Source organism: Rhinopithecus roxellana, chromosome 11 (assembly GCF_007565055.1).
Source record: "Rhinopithecus roxellana isolate Shanxi Qingling chromosome 11, ASM756505v1, whole genome shotgun sequence".
Lineage (NCBI taxonomy): Eukaryota > Metazoa > Chordata > Mammalia > Primates > Cercopithecidae > Rhinopithecus > Rhinopithecus roxellana.
This window is the reverse complement of record NC_044559.1, coordinates 64,936,882-64,959,825: the sequence shown is the minus strand read 5'-3', so window position 1 is coordinate 64,959,825 and position 22,944 is coordinate 64,936,882. Positions and strand designations below refer to the sequence as shown.

The 22,944-nt window shown below is 39.8% G+C and overlaps 1 protein-coding gene and 1 non-coding gene across 2 annotated transcripts; both read right to left on the bottom strand.

The window, feature by feature from the left end:
* Positions 1-8,967: 8,967 nt before the first annotated feature.
* On the bottom strand, positions 8,968-18,154 carry ANKRD1 (ankyrin repeat domain 1). Its single transcript, XM_010363517.2, has 9 exons — positions 17,879-18,154; positions 17,037-17,216; positions 16,000-16,137; positions 15,702-15,809; positions 14,582-14,680; positions 13,018-13,116; positions 12,636-12,734; positions 12,397-12,495; positions 8,968-9,839 (listed from the first exon to the last, which is right to left on the bottom strand). Exons 1-9 carry the CDS (start codon positions 17,903-17,905, stop codon positions 9,729-9,731), a joined length of 960 nt encoding a protein of 319 aa, XP_010361819.1. The 5' UTR covers positions 17,906-18,154; the 3' UTR covers positions 8,968-9,728.
* Positions 18,155-19,714: 1,560 nt separating this feature from the next.
* Positions 19,715-19,816, bottom strand: LOC115900535. The gene has a single exon (XR_004060219.1). It is a non-coding gene; the product is annotated as a U6 spliceosomal RNA (small nuclear RNA).
* Between the last annotated feature and the right edge of the window lie 3,128 nt (positions 19,817-22,944).

The following is a 22,944-nucleotide window of genomic DNA, read 5'->3' as shown; positions in this document are numbered from 1 at the left end:
AGTAAATGGGAAAAAAATAGAAATAAGGTGCCTTTCAGCTTATGTCCGTTTACTACACATTTGTGTAGTATGTGTTTGCAGTTGTGCCTGCTCTCTATTCATACACGTTTATGCCATTGTTCACAATAGTAGGGAATGATGGCTGATCACCAGTGAATAGCAGAGGCAGGTTTCCTTCTAATATTTACTTTTGTTAAAATGAACCACTGATTTAATTGCTGCAAGATGATAATACCTCTGCCAAACTAAGATGAAGTTTGGCAGAGTGGCCAATTATGTATAAATACGCAAAAAACAGTTTTGATTAGTAACCTGCTATATAATTTTAAAAGATGATACTATTCACAAAGACGTAAATTACCAAGAAATGTGTAGGGCCTCTATAAAGAAAACTTAATGAAAGTAATAATAAAGGGAAAATAAAGAATACATGGAGAGAGACATTCTGTTTTCTTGAATGAGACAAATTGCAAATCAAAATCTCCCCCAAATTATGCATTTAACAAAATTTAAAATCAAAATGCCTATAAGTATTTTTTGTTTTCTTGTTTATGTATTTGGTCTTTGGACTTGGTATTCTGAAAGAATAAATATGAGAACTGAAAATTTCAGAGAAAAATCTAATGGGAGGGACTTACAATGCTGAATATTACAGAGTATAACAAAACTAGTACTGTAATTAGAACTAATTGGTGCGGAAATTCAGAACAGTGAAAAGAGCAGGAAGTCCAAGATCACACTTAAGATATAAGAAGAAATGATGGATTGATTGTTCAGTAAATGATACTGAAATGATTTTTGGGAGAGGCAGTACAGCGTACCAGTTAAGTGCGTAGGGGAAAGAAAAACTAAATGCATTAAAAACCCAACTTGCTAGTACTCATTAGCTATGACCTTGGGCAAATTATGTAACCTCTCTGTGCCTCACTTCATCTGTTCTCCCTACCTGTGACATTATTGCAAATGTTAAATAGGTTAATATTTGTAGAAGGCTTACTTTGGACAGGGCCTATCATATAAAATGTACCAACTATGGCCAGGTGCCATGGCTTACCCTTGTAATCCCAGCCCTTTGGGAGGCCAAGGAGGGCAGATCATTTGAGGTCAAGAGTTCAAAACCAGCCTGGCCAACGTGACAAAACCCCGTCTCTACTAAAAATATAAAATTAGCCAGGCGTGGTGGCACACGTCTGTAATTCCTGGTACTTGGGAGGCTGAGGCAGGAAAATTGCTTGAGCCGGGGAGGTGGAGGTTGCAGTGAGCCTAGATCACGCCACCGCACTCCAGCCTGGGCGACAGAGTGAGACTCTGTCTAAAAAAAAGTACCAACTATTTTATTATTTATTACTTGGTTATATTAATTTAAATATTGAAGTGTCAGCTATTATTTAGGAAAAAACTAAGTCAAATCTCTATCTCACACCCAATACATACCCATAGTAAATCCAGGTAGATTAAAGTTTTAAATTCTTTTAAAAACTTGTAAAATACTAGAGGAAAATGTAAGTTAATTAAAAAAATGATAATCTTGGATTGGAATAGACCTGCTAAGCATGGTCATCAAAGCCAGAAAACAAAGTTTGATTGATTTGTCTCTACATAACAACAACTGGGAAAGTACATTTACAATGCATATTCCAGGAATGTTTAATATGCTTAGCTTTTAAGAATTTTTTTTTTTTTTTAAATACCCGGCATGACATGCTGTTAGCATCCACACAGATCCCCATGCCCAGGGTGGTGTACCTATTTTGCCGGTGCTTCAGATGTTGGATACTAATGACTTCTCTTCACCCTTTTCCAGAGGATTGTCCTGGGCTGATGAGAGTCACTTTACCTGGAGATACCTGGGAAGTTTTGTCTCCTCTGAGGTTGGCCCATGGCCAGTGACTGATACAGGACATTACAGCCCAGCCCACTGGCCTTGGTGGTGGTACAATTTATGCTCCTGAGCACCCCATGGGATTACGCTGAGTGTAGATTTCTCCTGAAACCACATATTTGCCTCTTCTGCCCTGTTCTGTTTTTTCTCATTCCCTTACAGAGGACTCTCAGTAAGTCACTTGCACAAGAATCCTAATTTGAAACACTGCTTCCGGGAGACTTGACTTAGAAAATTGAACAAATAAAGTTGATTTTTTTTTAATGTCCAGTAACATGACGATGCTGAACTTTCCTAGTCATTTAGGGGAAAATCACCACAAATATATCTGGCTGATCAGGTTGAAAGTTAAAAGAAAAGAAGATTTATAAATTGGGTATTTTCAAGGTGGTGGGGAAAGGCAATAACATTGTGGAGGGAGATATAATTTGATGCAAGTCTTATACTTTTTATGTCAATTTATTCTTCAGAAATAAATGGTTAATTATAAAAGGGTGGATGAATAAGGATATTCACTGCAACAATGTCTAAAATAATGTGAAAATGGAAACAACCTAAATACCCAATAATAACAGAATTAAATAATCCATTGTACATTAAAACAAAAGAATACTACCTATAAAGACGTCTAGAATAAGTTGTTCAGTTGAAAAAGATATAAAGCTAAATACACAATACCCATAATGTGCACAGAAATAATCAGAATGTCATGAAACCAGGATTATCGGTGATGTGTTGCTTCCTTTGTTAATTCATTTCTGTATTGGCATAATGAGTATTGGGTGTTCAAGAGAAGAGGGAAGGCAGTATGACAGATGTTATGACATGGGGAAAAAGCAAAGTACAACAGGAAGACACCTAGGGGAAACTAATAGAATCTAAGGACTCAAGGATGGCTTCCTGGAGGAAATACAGCTAGACCAAAGGGGAGGAATGAGGAGAAGTGATGCGATGGGGCGGAGTGGGCTGTAGTGGGAAGAAGAGACTTCCAGGGAGCTGGCACAGTATGTGAAAACAGTAAAGCAAGTGCTTGGATTTTTTAAGGAACTGAAAATTTAGTTGAGTTGAAATTTAGAGTTTGGCTAGGAAAGTAATGAGAGATAAGAATAAAGAGTTAACAGCAGCCAGATTTTAAGGATTTTGTAAGACATTTTTAGGAGTTTTTATTTCATCCTGAGGGAAATGTGAAGCCATCGAAGGGTTGGAAGAGGAGAGTGAGTTGATCAGCGTTGCATTTTAGAAAAATCACTCTGGCTGCAACTTGAAAAACGTTCTGGAGGTAAGCAAGCCTGGAGGCCAGGAGCTCGGGAGGACTGTTTGAGTGATCCAGATGAGAAGTAATGGTGACCTGAACTAGGGCAGAGGCACCTACGATTGGAAGACACAGACAGATCACAGCACTACTTACGTAGTATACTTGGTAAGACCTGGTGGTTAGTTGAAAGAGAATGGTGAGGGAAAGAAGGTCAAAAACTAGGACTCTCCATTGGCCAGTGTGATGTGCCCTTCACTGGAGAGCAAACACAAAATGAAAGATTGTGGACAAAGAGTTGAGTCAGTGGGAAGGCAAGGAGAGAACCTTAATTTAAAAAGAAAAAACGACTGTGATTAAAAACGTGAAAATTTCCCCCAATGTCTTTATCTTTTCCATTAGCAGAGATAACTAAGAGTTGGTCTTACTCTAATGGGATTTATTCCGTATTGTCTCTCATGCCCTCTAACTAGTTATTAGTGCAAATATTCATATGTGGCAACACAAAACTTTTTTAACTCTATTCTCTTCTCTCATGTACCTTCCATGAGGTACTCTTTAGGGGAGTGGATTTGAGGCAGATACCATAAAGAAAAGTTGGTCACATGGTGGTAACACACTGAAGTTATGCCACATCAGCACTAGCAGTAGAAATGTCTGTGTTGTAGGTGCTTCACTTGGAAGAAATTGGAGGACCTTGAACCTTAAAAGTCTGACAAACTTAAGCCAGGACCCCTGTGGGGAAGGTAGATGGGTGGACAAACAGGATTGGGAGTCAAAGAGATAATGATGAAATCCCCAATGCCTGCGGGAGGTGGACTCCCTGGATTGGTAAAACACTAGATAGAAAAGTCACAAAAATATTTCAAACCATTCTCACAACTCTATATGTGTCTATGACCGGACACCTGAAAGCCTTCTGGTTATGGACTATGCATATACACTCTTCCAGATGGTTAGAGACATATCTAAGAGGTTAACATATGATCTTGTCCAAAATGGGTCTCTTGGTTCTAGTGTTTCACATCAGATTTCACTGGCTTTCATGTATTTCCACAAGGGCCAAACATTTCTCATATCTTTGCTGTATTCCAGAAAGCAGTGTTCCTGCTACCTGGAACACTTGTTGCTTGAATAATTTCTGTTTATCTTTCAGACAAACCCTAAAGGTTATCACCTCAAAGAAGTCTTTATGGAAGCCTCATCATCTTAGACACAGCAATCTGTATTGTTTCCTTCATCGTATTTACTACAGACGGATACTATGCACTTATGCCTCACTTAACAACAGGGGTATGTTCTGAAAGGTGTATCATTAGACGGTTTTGTTGTGTGAACATCACAGAGTGTTACTTACAGAAGTCTAAATGATATGGCCTACTACACACCTAGGCTATATGAGCAATACAGCCTATTGCCCCTAGGCTACAAACTTGTACAACATGTCACTGTACTGAATACTGTAGGCAACTATAACACAATGGCAAGTGTTTTGTGTCTCTAAACAAACATAGAAAAGGTAATGCACTGTACTATGATGTTATGGCAGCTAGGATGTCGCTATCAATAGAAATTTTTCAGCTTCATTTTAATTTTATGGGACCACCCTTGTATATGTGGTCCATTGTTGATGAAACATCATTCTGTGTCACATGACTATATATTTATTCCTTATTATTCCTTTAATATTCATCTCTTCCAGGAGGGCATGTCAGGGACAATCTCTTTTTCTCACCACAGGTCTTAGGACCTGACCTAGCACCTGGCCAAGAACTACTGGCATACTTCCTTTTATTGTGCTTCAATTTATTGTGCTTTGCAAATATCGAGTATTTTACAAATTGAAGATTTGTGCCACCTCTGTAAACAGCAAGTCTATTGGTGCCATTTTTTCAGTCATGTGCCTGTTTTCTGTCTCTCTCATGTTGCATTTTGGTAATTTTCACAATATTAAAAACTTTTTCATTATTATTATATGTGTTTTGTTGGTTAGTGTTCTTTGATTTTACTATTATAACTTTTAGGTAGCCACAAATTGCACTCATATCGGACAGTGAACTTAATCCATGAATGTTGTGCGTGTTCTGACTCCTCCACTGACCAGCTTTCCCCATTTCCCTCCCTCTCTCCAGGCCTCCCTATTCCTTGAAACAAGACAATATTGAAATTAGGCCAATTAATAACCCTACAATGGCCTCTTAAGTGTTCAAGTGAAAGGAAGAGCCACACATCTCTCACTCTCAATCAAAAGCTAGAAATGATTAACCTTATTGAGAAAAGCATGTAGAAAGCCAAGATAGGCTGAAAACTATGTCTCTCAAGTTGTGAATGCAAAGGAAAAGTTCTTAAAGGAAATTAAAGGTGCTACTCCAGTGAACACACAAATGATAACAAAGCAAAACAGTCCTATTGCTGAATGGAGAAAGTTTTTGTGGTCTGGATAGAACACCAAACCAGTTATAATAATGCCTTGATCCAAAGCCTAATCCAGAGCAAGGCCCTAACTCTTCAATGCTATGAATGCTGAGAAGTGAGGAAGCTGCTGAAAAACAGTTGGAGAACTGCAGCAGAAGTTCGTTGATGAGATTTGAGGAAAGAAGTCATTTCTGTAACATAAAAGTGCAAGGTGAAGCACAAGTGCTGATAGAGAAGCTACAGCGAGTTATCCAGAAGATCTAGCTAAGATAACTGATTAACATGGCTACACTAAGCAACAGATTTTCAGTGTAGGTGAAACAGCCTTCTATTGGAAGATGCCCTATAGGACTTTGATAGCTACAGAGGAGAAGTCAGTGCCTGGCTTCAAAACTTCAAAGCTTTGATTCCCTTGTTAGTTGGTGATTTTAAGTTGAAACCAATGCTCATTGACCATTCTAAAAATCCTAGGATTGTTAAGAATTATGCTAAATCTACTTTGCCTGTGCTCTATAAATTGGACCACAAAGCCTTGGTGATAGCACATCTTTTTACATCATGGTTTATTGAATATTTTAAGCCCATCATGGAAACCTACTGTTCAGGAAAAAAAAAAAAAAATACTGCTTTCACAACATCAGTGCTCATTGAAAATGCACCTGGTCACCCACGATTTCTGATGGAGATGTGCATCTGATGAGGATGTACAAGGAGATGAATGTTATTCTCATACCTGCTTACACAACATCCATTCTGTAGCCCATGGATCAAGAAGTCATTTTGAATCAAGTCTTATTAAGAAACAGATTTCATAAGGCTGTATGCCATAGATAACGATTCCTTTGATGGATCTGGGCAAAGTAAATTCAAAACATTCTGGAAAGGATTCACCATGCTAGACGCCATTAAGAACATTCGTGGGTCATTGGAGGAGGTAAAAATATCATTAACTGGAATTTGGAAGAAGTTAATTCCAAACTGTGTGGACTTAGAGGGGTTCAAGACTTCAGTGGAGTAAGTAACTGTTGATGTGGTGGAAATAGCAAGAAAACTAGAAATGGAGCCTGAGAACGTGAATTGTTGCAATCTTGTGATAAAACTTGAACAGCTGAGGAGTTGCTTCCTATGCAAGAGCAAAGAAAGTGGTTTCTTGAGATAGAATCTACTCCTAGTGAAGATGCTGTCAACATTGTTGAAATGGCAAAAAAAAAAAAAAACAGGCCGGGCGCGGTGGCTCAAGCCTGTAATCCCAGCACTTTGGGAGGCCCAGACGGGTGGATCACGAGGTCAGGAGATCGAGACCATCCTGGCTAACCCGGTGAAACCCAACCCCGTCTCTACTAAAAAATACAAAAAAACTAGCCAGGCGAGGTGACGGGCGCCTGTAGTCCCAGCTACTCGGGAGGCTGAGGCAGGAGAATGGCATAAACCCGGGAGGCGGAGCTTGCAGTGAGCTGAGATCCGGCCACTGCACTCCAGCCTGGGCGACAGAGCAAGACTCCGTCTCAAAAAAAAAAAAAAGAAAGAAATGGCAAAAAAAGGATTTTGAATATTACATCAACTTGATTGATAAAGTAGTAACAGGGTTTGAGAGGATGTACTCAATTTTGAAAGATGTTCTGTTGATAGTAACATGCTATCAAATAGCATCAGATGCTACAGATAAATATTTTATGAAAGAAAGAGTTAATTGATGTGGTAAGCTCATTGTTGTCTTCTTTTAATAAATTGACGCAGCCACTCCAATCTTCATCAACTACCACCCTCATCAGTCAGCAGCCGTCTACATGGAGGGAAGACCCTCCACCAGTAAAAAGATTATGACTCACTGAAGGCTAGGATGATCGTTAGCATTTTTTTAGCAATAAAGTATTTTTAAGTTAAGGTATGTGCAGTGTTTTTTAGACATCATGCTATAGCACAATTATTAAATCACAGAATAAAGTAAACATAACTTTTGTATGCACTAGAAAACCAGAAAAATTGTGACTCACTTTATTGTGATACTAGTTTTATTGTGGTGGTCTGGAGGTCAAAAATCATGGACCTGTGTGTTCTCTCCTGGGAGGTCTTTGACATTGCCAGTCCCTGTCCACAAGAATTGTTAAATCTCTAGTTAATTTGCATTTTTCTAATGATCAGTGATCTTGAGCTTTCTTCTCCAGATGTTTGTTGGCCGCATGAATGTCTTCTTTTGAGAAGTGTCTATTCATGTCCTTTGCCTGCTTTTTTGATGGGGTTGTTTTTTCTTGTAAATTTAAGTTCCTTGTAGATTCTGGATATTAAAGCTTCATCAAATGGATAGAGTCTGAATGGCAATTATTAAAAAGTCAAGAAATAACAGATGCTGGCAAGATTACAGAAAAATAGGAACACTTTTATACTGTTGATGGGAATGTAAATTAGTTCATCCATTGTGGAAAATGGTGTGGTGATTCCTCAAAGATCTAAAACCAGAAATACCATTTGACCTAGCAAGCCCGTTATTGGGTATATAACCAAAGGAATATAAATAATTCTATTACAAAGATACATGCATGCATATGTTTATTGCAGCACTATTCACAATTGCAAAGACATGGAACCAACCCAAATGCCCATCAATAATAGACTGCATAAAGAAAATGTGGTAGATATACACCATGGAATACTATGCAGCCATAAGAAGAATGAGATCATGTCCTTTGCAGGGACATGGATGGAGCTACAGGCCATTATTCTTAGCAAATTAACACAGGAGCAGAAAACCAAACACTGCATGTTCTCACTTATAAGTGGGAGCTGAACAATGAGAACACATGGACACAGGGAGGGGAACAAAACACACTGTGACCTGTAGAGGAGTGGGGTGGGAGGAGGAAGAGCATTAGGAAAAATAGCTAATGCATGCTGGGCTTACTACCTAAGTGATGGGTTGATAGGTGCAGCAAACCACCGTGGCACATGTTTACCTATGTAACACCCCTGCACATCCTGCACATGTACCCCAGAACTTAAAATTTAAATTAAAAAAAAATCACTCGTTAAGCCCTGATGGGAACTTCTTAAGGAATGCGGGTTTACCATGCAGAAATCATTCTGACCACCAGGGGTCTCTTCCTACACACCACTGGGACTGAAAGGTCGCTAGAATTCCTTTGTGTCTTTACGGCTCTCAGCCCAGTTGCTCAGTGGCATTTCGTGGCCTGTCACCTTGGAGCTTATCAGAAAAGCAGAATCTGAGGCCCCACCTGAGACCAGCTGAATCAGAAATCTGCGTGTTAACCAGATCCCCAGGTGATCTGTATACATATTAAATACTGGGAGTGCTGTTGTATGGGACATTTCTAATCTGCAAAACTTGGAAAACAATGGGAAAAAACCCCTCCTATAGAGCTTTTTTTTCACATAGGACATTTCCACCACACTTATGGAAGGATTTAGAGGTTTAGAGTTTGTTTGCTTTTATTATGAATATAAAATGTACATACAATACAATATACATTTACACATTTACAGTTTGCATTTCCTTTCATCTTTTTTGAGCAAATTCAATTTTGCATGTCCCAGTTTGCCGCTCCTTCCACTGCCTTGCACTTACACTCATGACGTTCTCTTCACCTGCGTACTCTGTGTACTTGGTTAAAAAAAAAAAAAAATCCTGCCTGGGGGTAAAATAGCTGGCTTCACTGTCCTTTTCACAGAATCACTTTCCTTCCATTGTTTCCTTTCCTGTCCCTACATGCCTTCCCTTGCTTCATTCAAATTTCTGCATTAAAAATTCAGGAGAAAAGAGGGCTGCAATAATCAGCCCTCTCTTAAAAACTCTTACATAAGTGAATGACACGTAAGTAGGCACTTGAACTTTGCTCTTTCAACTGGTTTAAGAACTACCTATGGGAGGGCTCTGAAAGTGTTATATACAAATGAAGCTCTGCTCACCAAATGGATTATCAAGAAGGTCTGAATATCAGTAGCATGGTAGTAAATAAATAAACAGGAATACATAAAAATAAATAAGAGTTTCACTAAAGGAAATTTAAACACATATAACCCTGTGCTTTCTCAAAACTTCATTAGGTACATCTTCACAACACATTGATAAATAGAAACTAGATTTTATGGCTAGTGTCTCTTCTCTTGGGCCATGCCTTCAAAATGCCAGTGAACATTTACTGATCAAAGAGTCTGTCATTTCCCTCAGAATGTAGCTATGCGAGAGGTCTTGTAGGAGTTCTCTTTGAGGCTATCGAATATTGCTTTGGTTCCATTCTGCCAGTGTAGCACCAGATCCATCGGCGTCTTCCCAGCCTAATCAAATGAGATAAGGAAACTTGACTTTCAGGTGGGTGACATCTGTAAATTCACATTCTCTGTGTGTGTTTCATGAGGTAAGGATTAGCTATATAACAGTGTTTTACAGTTTCCACTAGTGATCTGCAGTTTATACTCAAACCAGCCCTTCACTGTTTCTCAGAGGGATGCTTTTGCCATTTTAGAGTAGAAATCTTTTTCATGTGGGACCATCCCAGGTATTGGTAAAATCCATTGTCCCTAGACACTAAGTGTCAAGAGCATCTCAAGTCATTTTGAAATTTATAAAATGCCTCCATACATCTTCCAGTATCCTGTGGAATGGGTTCCCGGAGGTGGCAGCATCCTTCTTGGACCAAGAATCAATGCCTATCCATTTGAACGATAGTTCTTTGATTGATAAGAAATGGTAGTAAATGAGCTGCATCAATAACTTGGCTTAAGTACTCAGGTACTGCTTGGGTACTATTACTGTTCCTGGGAGCAGATTTTTCATAACTTGTCAGAATTTTCAATGAACTCTCCCAGGAAATTTGTTTTTCTTGGAGTTGATGGCAATGACATGTGGGAACAAATCATTTTTGAGACGAAATTTTGATCTCCCTTATGCACATGTCTCAAGATTTAAAAATATTAAAACCTTATCATCTCTCAATTCTTCTCTATAGATCTGAGAAGTCCTAATTTTTTCCATCTCTATTCATTGAAAAGTTTCTTTTTAACACAGTGACTGCAAATTGGCAGCTTTGAGATGCAAACCAGAATAGAGACCTGTTTTGTTTTGACCCAAACAGAACTTGGATTTTTGTTAAGATTAGTATGAATTGGCAACAGTTGGAAACCAAGAGATTTCCCAACTGGATTTGTGACTTCTATGAAAAAATCAGAAGAGTTAACAACATGGTACCCATGGTTCTACAGAGCAACATAGAGTGGGTTGGGGAAGGGCCACCTTTGAAAGAGTTATGTGCACAGACCCTGACAACCACACATTTGAAGTCACTTATGCCATTTGCCTGGCACAGTGGGGTCAGCCTGCAGTCAGATTATGCAATCTGTAGGTATTTAAATTAGTGGCCCTATAACTTTCATTTTGGAACTTCCCCACCTCAGTGTCTTTCTCTAGGAACAGTCATCAGTAGACATGAATATAGAGTTTTGGATAATAAGAAAATACTGTATGCTGCTGCCGATCTCCTTAAGATGGTATCAATAGGTTATTAATCTTTGGGGAAAACATCAATCCATTGGGTCAATGACATTAATAGTTTCATAAACCTGATACTAAGATCTAACTGATAATTCAGAGCCCTATTTGTATATTTTGGGCTACTCTTCCATAAATTCCTTGCACTTCTCTCCATTGAAATTTATATCGTGATTTTTCTGGCTACTTACACAGTCTCCCTAAACCTGTATGCTGCTATTTGTCTCTGCTGGTAGTGTCTCACTGCCTGAAAAAAACTCTTCACATTTTCTGCAGCTTTCAAGATTTCATTGAACCTGCTCTTTTTCTGATAGTTTAAAAAAATTACTAGATAAGATCAATTCCAATATCTAGACTGAGGGAGCCCTACTGTTAACACTTTCCCATTCCAAGCAATCTTCATTTATCACCATTCTTTGTTCCTGTCACCAAGCCAGATTTTTTTTAAATGGTAAAATATTCTTCTCAGTCTTTGCAACACAAATAAGGGGAGAAAATTATTTGCATTTGTATGATGACTGAGTTTCCCTCCCCCCCTCCTCTTTTTTGTAAAGTGATTCTTCAAAAGCTTCTTTAAATTTATTTCTTCAGAAATTTATACCTGTTCCTCTGGGAAATATTTTTTAAGCTTATATTACATGGTGTTTGTCTGGAAATTGAGACCATGAGGAAAAGTTGGTTATGTTCCCTGCTTACAGATGAAGTTAAATTAATATGTACTTATACAAGAATTTTCAGGGCCTAAATATAGGAAATTATTTTGAGAGATGTGAAGACAAATCCAAGTGGAGAATGGATAGAAATTATCTGAAAAAAATACAGGCAAAAGCACAGCTACCCCTGGAAGAAAATGGTGACATTTCACATTGCTGTAAGGAGGAAAGGGACTTTCTGAATTACTCAGATTGGATATTGATTAACCTTAGTTCACTGCCTGCACTGACCCTTGTGGAATTTTAGGACATTTTGGAAATGGTGGATGCCTTTATTTCTAACTTCCTCAGCCCTTGCACAGACAGAAATGGCCAAGGCAGATTGGACTTCTAGGTGTTTGTGGGGATGAGCAAATTTTGACTATCTTTCATTTCCAAGACCAAATTGTAAAAGAATTATTATGCGCTGTATCAGGCACTGAGGTCATAGAAGTATCTATGGCTTCCCCCATCTCTGGCCATGTGACCTGAGTCCTAACCAAGATAAACACTGTCCTTGGGGAAATGGGCAGGGGCATTTAGACCATTGAAAACCCCTCAAATACTGCCACTGTGGGAGTCGTTTCACCTATTTAAGAAATGCTCCTGGAAATTGGAAAGCTTGCAAGCGGTGTTTCTTGTTTCCAGTACTTACACAGTTCTTGATGTTGAGATCCGCGCCATACATAATCAGGAGTCGGATCATCTTATAGCGGTTCAGTCTCACCGCATCATGCAACGGGGTATCTCCTTCCTAGAGAAGCAGAGTCAACAGGTTCAAGCTGGGTCTGAGGCCAGGAAGTGGGTCCTGCAAGGGCACCCAGGCTTGGGAGAGTGATTCCAAATACAAAAGCAGTGAAGCTTTGGGAAACCCGAGCGTGTCCAGCTACTCACTCTGTCTTTGGCGTTGAGGTCTGCCTCACAGGCAATAAGATGCTCCGCGCACTCATAGTGGCCAGTCCTCACTGCCACATGCAGCGCTGTGCTGAGCAACTGGAAAATTGGAAAACGCTGCTGATTCGCTAGGAATGAGGACAGAGGCTGTCCCAGACCCCAAGACATGTGCGAGGAGGAGAAGTGGTCACTAGGGTGCCTGCACACAGCATGGGCCTCCAGATGACTTTAATGGAGAAGAGAGGTTAGGAGATGAAGGAGTGGGGGAGGAGGAGGGGGCGGGTAGGGGAGAAGGAGAAGTGGGGAGGGAAGAATGGGAGAAGTGGAGAAGGGGGTGGCAGGGAGGGGGAAGGGGTGAATGAAGGGAAGGAAGAAGAAATACCTTATCTCGGGCGCTAATTTTTGCTCCTTTGTTCAGCAACAATTTTAAAACATCTAGGTTTCCTCCACGGCTTGCCCAGTGAATGGCCGTGGATTCAAGCTACACCGGGATGGAAAAAGACCCAACAATGTGAAGGAGAATGTGGTCTGGTGAATTAGAACCTGATTGCTAGGGCATCCGTGATAATACTGAGTTGCCCCCATCTAGATTGCCAATTCTAATTGGAGTCAAAGGTTCTTACCAAATGTGTTAGCTAAATTACGTGTGTGTGTGTGCATATGTGTGTCTTATTAGTAGGCTCTTAATAAATCTAATAATGTTTTAAAAGAATAAGAACGGCCATTTATTGAGACATTTCTCATACCAACATGGTGCTACACTCTAGACACCTTGATTCTTCCAGCAACATTTTGAGGTAGATGTTACTATGCACATTTTGCAGATAAGAAAAACCAGGTTCCAAAAAGTTCAAGTTTCCAGCCCAAGCAAACACAATTAATAAGAGGCAGAATACATAGTCCAACCCCCATCTGCCTGGAACTTCTAACTACTTTTGTCAAATGTACTCAAAAGTTCGAAACACATGTATTTAAAAATTCTAGCAGAATAAAAGTAGTCCCTTCCAAAATATTTTGATCTGAATCTGACACCTCATCTAGGGTCCCTGTCGCTCTTTCTCTACCTCTGTGGGTTTTCTGCTCTCATTTTTGCTAGCACAGCCTCTGTACCTCAACTACAGTCACTTGTGTCTACAGTTGTAACATGTATAGTTACACCTGAGAGACCCTCTCCTCACTGATCTATGTGGTTGATATGCCCCTGGCCTTAATCCCACACTCATGATTTTTAGTTTCCATGCAAACTTCATATTTTGTTTCTTTATTTTTTTTTTTCAATGTGTTTATGTTTTGGATTCAATTTTGGCCAAGTCCTTTGGATTTCTTTGCTATCCAGTTTCTGCTTTGCTATAAAGTCAAAATGAGCTGCATTTAAATACATAAAGAATTTTCCCAGCTCAATCTGCAGTTCATAAATTATGCTGCATACTGGTCTTTGTAGAAATTACAGTGATTGAATTATTGAGGTCTGAATAGCAGCTACTTTCCATAGACGCAATTCATTTCATATTCAGTCTAGCCCTAAATCTCATTGGTAACAATTGGCATCCATCATATAAAGTGTACAGCTAGAGAATTCATATATGTTGCTGGCAGCCAAGGGACCATGAGCAGGCTGCCCTGTGAACAATGGAGGGACACGTCTGTCGAAAGGCAAGTGTCGAAAATGAATGACTAACTCACTGATGAGGATATTGAATTCAGCTGAACAGCTTTCACTTCCTTCTTTTCCCTGAAATATTCCTCTATTTTCAGTATGTATGGAAAATATTTTCACGTGACCTACTCTCATCTCCCAACTTTTCTTTATTTGGAGAAATGAGCTTTTGCCTAGTTCTCTCAGATCAATTTTCAGTCCAATCAGTCCGGTTTTGCATTGGAGGTTTTCCGGAGCCTCATATAGTCTACTTCTTTTGGCTCATTCCCAAGCAAAGAAATATATTTACCATATCACGGAATTCGATCTGGGCTCCAGCTTCTATTAACTTCTCCACAATTGCCAAATGTCCTTCCAAGCATGCTCTATGAAGAGCTGTCCGTTTATACTGTCAGAACAGAGATTTTAAAAAGAGATAGCAATAAATATAAAAATGTGCATAAACCCTTTTAAGAGCTATGAAGCTGGAGATTCTGATGACCTAACTGATAGAAACTCAAGTGCTTCTTTATGAATAGAAATGTCAAAGTTAACTAAAATTGCAGAATCAGAACAATTATCCTGCAACTAATATTTGAGCTTCCTTTAACATACATTTCTAAGGGCTCAAAGGCCTACGTTGAGGAATGTGAACTTAAAGGCTCAAAACTATCTAAATGCTGACATCTCCCTTTCTTGTATCTTGCACCTTCCTTGTTCATGTAACATTACCATGCAGATCAGACAGTTTTCTTGTATCTGGGACTGTTGCTAGACTATCAAAAAGTTTCCATTCATTTTTAGGAGAATGGGAGACACGTTTTTAGTTCAACTTCAGAAGCAATCCCCAATTTCACTTCATGGGGGAAAGAATACAAAAGGATTAGTGATTTCTGATAAATTGGCTTTATTTGAATGGGCAAATGGACTATTAGAGCTGGAACAACTTTAGGCATTATTTCACCCAATGCCCCATGTTTTACAGATAAGGAAACCACAGCCCAGAGGATGCAAATTAGCTGCTCAAAACCAAATAGCCAAGTAGTGGTACAACTGGCCCCTGAACTCCAATCTCCAGATTTCCTATCTAGTGTTGACATGTTTGGTTTTAATCAAAGATGATACTAATAATATATCTCTAAAGGTGACTTTTTGGCCCACATTAAAAATCTCATCACAAGGATCTAAGAAGTTAAAGAAAAACTGAAAAATCAGCCAGATGTATGTGAGTGCAAAAGACAATACAATCCAATATCTATTTATTTTTTGGATCACTGAACTCTCCTATTAGGCTCCTGGCACACACAGCAACAGCTGGGGAAACTGTTTCAGGTGGAAGGACTTTGGCATTATATTAGCAAGACTGCAGTAAAGCATAAGAAACATAAAATTAATGAGCTGGATTTTGCAGTGCTTTGCATGAATCTTACCTCATCACAAACATCTGGGTTGTTCTTGTCTGACAAGAATTTTTCTACTACTGGCAGTTTATTCTCCAGAGCAGCCTTCAGAAACATAGGCACATCCACAGGTTCCGTCTAAAGCCAAAAAATATAGATAGATAGATAGATAGATAGATAGATAGATAGATAGATAGATAGATAGATAGATAGATAGCATGAGAGTTACCATGAGCTTGCCAACATTCAATCAAACCCTCCACAGATATTTGCTCCCCTGTAGCACAACACTGGACACGTACTACTGGAAACCAAAAAAAGTCCTTACAATGATTTCAGGTTCTGGTTCCTTTACAACGGGAACTTTAGTTTTCCTGTATTTTTTCCTTTTCTTCAGTTGAATGATTATTTCAAGGTCTTCTAAATTTTCAAGCTTTGATCTTTGTTCTAGTTTTTTCTTTTTGAGCTAAAAAAGAAATTCGTATTTCAAAAATATGGTGAGTTCTACTGACAAGCATTCTGGTTGTGTCTAAACTAAATCTGCAAGGTCTGAGATAAACATGTGAACAGTTTGAGCAAAAACATTTTTTAAAAATGATATAAATCTTTGACTTCATTTTAGGGATTTCTTATTCAGATATCTATCTGGGGGTCTAATTTTCCGCTAATTGCCATCATCTTTACTTCTGTTGCTTGTAGAATCAGCCCTTGCCTAACTGAGGACACAATCTGGTCTCTAAGTGATGACTTTGTAATTAATGCCATAAACAAGCTCTAGATTTTTGAAGGATTTTTAAAATTATGCTCAAAACTTGGTTTATTTTTGAGCATGATAAAAAAGAATCTAACAATAAATGTTAAGCTCTGAAATATCAATGTCATTCTCTGTCACTAGGCAGAGCCTTCTAAAACAGACTGTCCAGGTACCACAGCTAACTAAAGCAACTTTTATCTGTGTTAGTAATTAAGGAAAATTCACCCAGAAACACAGATTGTGTCAACACAGACAGCAGACAGTTTAACAATGATCCTAGGACCACAGACCATGTTATTGAGAAAAAGAGATCTCCCTTGCTTGGGATTAACTACATGGTGTGTAACATCAGGAATTCACTGGACATGTGTATCTTTCAATCAAAACATGGTCACAGCACATTTATTCATTGATTCAGAATTCAGAGGTCATAGTCTTGTCAAAGAATTATTCCCAAAACCTGCTCCATACAAGTTGCCTCTTTATGGGTTAGAATCTGGTAAATAAACATCTTAATGATTGGGTTTGCTTCTCTCTTCTCCTTCCCTGGCATTTCCATTCCCTGCTCCAGCCCCAACATCCTACTAGTGGATTCCACAGATGGCTCTCACCTCTGCCTCTCGTTGTTTCTCGCTTTTCCACTGTTGCTCCCCCAGGGTCACAGGGTGGGCTGGAAGTGTCTTCAGATCCTCCTGCTTCTCTAAAGTAACAGCAGCCTCATATTCTCCATCTCTGAAATCCTCAGGAAGGAATTCCCCTGCCTCCCCATTGCCATTCTTCTTCCCAGTGACCTATGAGAGAAGAAGATGGCAGCGTCAGAAGCAGCAGCCTTGTCCTGGGTCCTTCTTCACAGACAATGCTAAAGGAGGCTCTGGGTCCTTCTTCCCTGGGAACAGCCACCTTTGAGCAGTGCACTCTCAGATCTCAAGCTGCGACACACGCACGCTGCTACAAATGTCTCAGAATTAACTTCAGGTGCTTGTCCTACTCTCTTGGTTAAATCAAAGCTTGGGTTAGGTTGACATATTTAAATCTACTTTTAATCTGCTTAATCACATTTCTTTTAGGAAAGTCACAAACCTTCTCTACTTAATTAAAACTCAACTTTAGGTACTTTTGTTGACGCTTCACCTTGTTGTAAAGTTTCCAGACTTACATTCTTGCAATAAAACTTCTTGCCTAAGACATTTTGATAACTACATGTGATTCCACACCTTAGTAATAAAACCAACGGAGAAGATATTAAATAGGAAATATGCAGAGAATTCATTGCTGGTAGCTCCATTTTTTTTTTCCAATTTTACTTGTTTCATCACATCAACCTTTTTCCAAAAATATATGATATTTTCAGAGTTCCCTTGCATTATGCCTGAAAGCAAAGGGCATTTCCATTTTCAAACAAAAACCAAGATGAACCAGTTGTCAATTTATTAAATTAATGCATCTTACATACCAGTTCCTCTACTTTTAGTACCATCATGTTGGCTGAAGGAGTCTTGTATGTTTTTCTGTCGTGGAAGGAATCCCTGGAGTTGGCCCTGCTCAGCCCCTCCACACCGGTCAGCTTATATAGCTGGGGCCGGGTGAGATAATCTTCCAACCTGGGAACCCTAGTAACACCCCCGGCCCTACTAGGAGCCAACTCAGAGGCAGGTGAATTTTCATTCCAGACTCAGTGTCTGGGAAGCTGAAGAGGGAGGGGAGGACAAGCTAACCCTGCTGAATATGTGAATCAGGAAGAAATGTGAGAGGGCCATTCCTTTGGTGGTGATCACACCGCTCAGCAATGCAAGTCATCCTATTTGTCAAGAGGCAGGGGACAGCTGTCTGTTGACATTGCACCACATCACTGCCCTTTTTTTTCTTTGTCAGCTTTCATATGACTACCTATCAAGAAAATGTAGATGCCCTACATATCACACCCCAGTAATATCTTTCTGATAAGCAGACTTATCAACACTTCACTTAGGGGAAACTTGCCTCAGGACATCCTATTCCCTGGGTAAACAGCCTATGGGGAAGGGATCTGGGCCCTAAGGGCACTTGTCTATATCTGTTTGGAATTCTTTGGAGTGATGTCTGGGGCTAAATAGGCCCCATGACATGCCACCTTACCATCATTATAAGAAATTGAAAGCATTCAGTAATGCACTTGTCTTTTATGATGTCACTGGCCACAATTAGCACATGACACGCTTACCGTGTTCTTAAACAGCATAATAATTGCAGCATTTTTTCTTCAAAATGGATCAGAGAGGTCAAGAAATAGAGTATATGAAACCAGCCGTTGGCCAGGCACAGTGGCTCACACCTGTTATCCCAACACTTTGGGAGGCAGAGACAGGCAGATCACTTGAGCTTAGGAGTTCAATACTAGCCTGGGCAACATGGCAAAATTCCATCTCTACTAAAAATACTACATATATTTTATATATATATATATATATATATATATATACACACACACACACACACATACACACACACACACATACACACACACACATATATATGTGGAAAAAAATGGGACCATTTATTAGCAATGGCAAGACTCTGATTAGGTCATTGGGCTGAAGTTCTCAAATGCTATGGGGAAAGGAATCACCTGTGGGAGCTTGTCAGAAATACAGATCCCTGGGCCCCACTTCAGGGGATTCTGAGTCGATTTATGGAATCATCTTGAATTTCAAAGCACCCAGATGATTCTAATGCATCAAGATTTGAGACACGTGGCCAGAGGGATGATGCACTTTGCTTCAGGAAGGGTTGAAAAAGGTCTCTATTTCTGGTTTCTAATCTTTGAGGTATAAATTATGTAAAAATACTGGGGTCTTTTTATAGTTTCAGGAAAAACTGGGTTTACTATCCTTAAGTTGTTTAAAATCTTACCTTTTTTTTCAGTAAAAGAAAGAAGAATGGGAGAAGGGAATTGTGAATGGAGAGGAGGGTTAATTAGGAAGTTATGTTTGATCTTTGTGTGTCTATTTCTCCCCAAACTCACCCAATCAACAAATGTGGCTGCCATTCTCCTCTTCCCCCTTGAATGCTCAGCCAGTTGATGGTGTTTCTGGAACTTTCAGAAGACATCGACTCCCCACCCCAAGACAAAACACTGACAAGGAGGGACCCCCCCCCAGTACCTCCTGCATCATATGTTCCGATCTCCTAATGTTCTATCTTAAAAGGGGGTTAATTAAAGGAAATCTCCTGGGCTTTTCTTTGAGATGGACACAGCTATCACTATTTTCTTTTTAATTTTTTTCTTTTTTCTTTATTATTTATTTATTTTTAATATATGGAATGTTTCACAAATTTGTGTGTCATTCTTGCACAGGGGCCATGCTAATCTTTGTATAGCTCTTATTTTAGTATATGCCCTGCTGAAGCAAGCAGAGTCATTACTATTTTCATTGGTCTCTTCATCTAAGTCAGAAGTAGTCATGGACACTTTTTCTACCATTTCTTATACCTTTTTGTTCCAGGCCTGACCCAGACTGGGGGAAGTATTAGGAGGAGAAGTCTTTAGGGGAAGAACTGTGGGATGTTTAAGGGTCTTGGATATGAAATCCCAGAGCTGTCCATGCCCTCAAAGTTGGAGCAAGACTAGTGCTCTCATTTTACAGAGAGGATGCTGAGGCACAGAAACGTTAAGTAACTTGCTGCAGATGCATAGCTAGTTGGTGAATGCTAGGTTGAAGAGTTTTGATCCCATGCAACGAAGCACACAATCATTGAGCCCAACAGATTTCCAAGGGCAAGTCTCACTTAGATCTACTCAGGATGCAACCAAAACTGATTAAAAGGCTCTTTACTGTTTCAATCACCTCAAAGAATGCAAGTGAAAGTGGGCAGGGAGGCTTACCAAGCCCTTTTCTTTCTCCAGTCATTTAATTATCCCTTGAAACCTAGCTGATTCTATAGAGAGGCTCCAGGAAGTCTTGAAGAAAACTTCGCACAGGATGACACTTGAAGATGAGTTGACGGAATGGGCTGGACTTAAAGGCGCACGCTGGTGGATACAAGGATGTCAGGGCTGGTGAAATCACTGCCAGTTCAACCTTTTCCCATGTTGATTCAGTTTGTCATAAAACATGAGAGGTACAACTTGAGGACAAGTGGTCAGAAGATGTAAAAAGAATATGACAACAAATTAAAAAACATGAGAGAATCTGCTTTTTGAAAAGAGATTCTGGGCACCTTTAGCTCTCTAACAAAACAAAAACAACAACCATTGTATTTTCAAATCATTCTTATTCATCAAAGTTGAGAACAAAATTCCCCTGCCGGAGAGTTTTCTGTCATTTGTTTTTCAGGAGTATCCTTCCCATAAAAGTTCACCCAGGGGTGTAAATTCTGACATTTGTGTATTTGGCTTTATCATAGCCTCGATCCAGACATCATCTATCCTTACTAAGATGAATTAAAACAATAAAGGTCCTAGTCAGTTCTACAATCATGAAGCAACTTGGCATCACCCATCTCCAACCAGAAAGAGGAAAAAAAGCATCCCTGAGCTTCTCCAGTGTCACCCCATGAGTCTCTTCCTACTCCCCTCAGGATCACGTGGGTGAAATGACATGTGACTAGAATATGACCATGGTTACAGTTGGAGAAAGTGAGAAGCAGAGAAGTAGCACCTAAAGTACTTACTGCTGTCACCTAGGGATTAAAAGAGGTGCTTCGACCCCACCCAGATCCATGTACCATAGCTCAGCTCCAAGTCCAAGGGCAGTTTTATCTTTCTGTATAAAATTTGAAGTTCAAGACATTCTACTTCTACTCCAACTTTTCATTCTTATATTTTAACTATATAATAGACACATTATTGTTAAAAATAGTACAGAGAATGTTACTTAGTTGAGATCTCACTGTTGATTTGATACTTGATTATTTTTCACCCAGTAACCATGTCTTGGAGATTGTCTCCTATCAGCACAAACAAATCTATCTTTGCTATTTTAAACAACTGCATGAATTTCCATGTATGGATGTACCATTTCTTATTTAACCACTTTCTTATGTGTGGACACGTGGGCTGTTTTTTATAATGGGCATTTTTATTTTTTAAAAAGGCATTTTATAGCACATAAAACTGTATTGTTATTAACACTCCTTGTCCTTAGAACACCCACCTTGATACTAAAAGGAAGTGCTCCAAGGGCTGTAGCCAGATTCTGACTTGGAAACCTCCTTGTTCTACTGTTGTACTTACAATTGCTCATTTTGCCATCCCTTTTAATAGCCTTCCCAGACCCAGCTGTTACTCACCTTCCTTGGCCCAGAGAAGTGGCTGACTTAGCCTGACCGGCAAGCCATGGCTCAGTTACATGTTTGAAAATGCCAAAGGAAGGTCACAAAAGTGAAGCAAATAAGGTTCAATGTTGGAATGGAATAACCTGTATTTGAAAAGCAGAAAAATGGCCGGGCGCGGTGGCTCAAGCCTGTAATCCCAGCACTTTGGGAGGCCGAGACGGGTGGATCACAAGGTCAGGAGATCAAGACTATCCTGGCTAACATGGTGAAACCCCGTCTCTACTAAAAAATACAAAAAACTAGCCAGGCGAGGTGGCGGGCGCCTGTAGTCCCAGCTACTCAGGAGGCTGAGGCAGGAGAATGGTGTGAACCCAGGAGGTGGGGCTTGCAGTGAGCTGAGATCCAGCCACTGCACTCCAGCCTGGGTGACAGAGCAAGACTCCGTCTCAAAAAAAAAAAAAAAAAGAAAGAAAAGAAAAGAAAAGCAGAAAAGTACTGGAGACATTTTCAACAGGATTGTGGCACCTGCCTTCATCTCCTCTGGAAAGGCAGAGTCAAGACTAAAGTCCTTCTGCCCAGGACTCTGGATTAAAAGAGCACAAACTGCCCTAACACAGTTGGGCTGCCCACAGTAGGTTACTTTTTGCAAATATCGGTGGCCTCCTAACGTTAGAGGTAGGTGAAGGCTGTAGGTCTCACCTCCACACCTTACAGCACGTGCCTTGTTACAGTAAATAATGTATCTCAGTGCAAATTCTGCCGCACATAAGAACTCACGTCAGCCAACAGGCACAAAAGGCCACATGGACTATTCAGTAAACTCATGAAGCCTAACCCTTTGTCCATTTAGGCCCTTGGACAGTGTCCAGCACAAAAGATTCACTTGGCTAGGCACAGTGGCTCATGCTTGTAACCTCAGCACTTTGGGAGGCCAAGGCAGGAGGATCACTTGACCCTAGGAATTTGAGACCAGCCTGGGCAACATAGTGAGATCCTGGCTGTATGATTTTATTTAAAAAAAGAAAAGAAAAAGTTTCACTTGAAGCAAATGAAACCACCACCATATTCTAGCAGCATATTTCAGCTAATTTTCTAGTCTGCTCAAGATGATTACAGACTCCTCCACATACTGCCTAACACAAAATATGGACTCCTAGCACTCACTGTAGGCCTAGGACTCCAAGGACATAGAAAAGTGCCTGACACATAATGGGGCTAAATAAATATTTACCTGAGACCCAGCAGGACTCATATTCTTGTCTAACC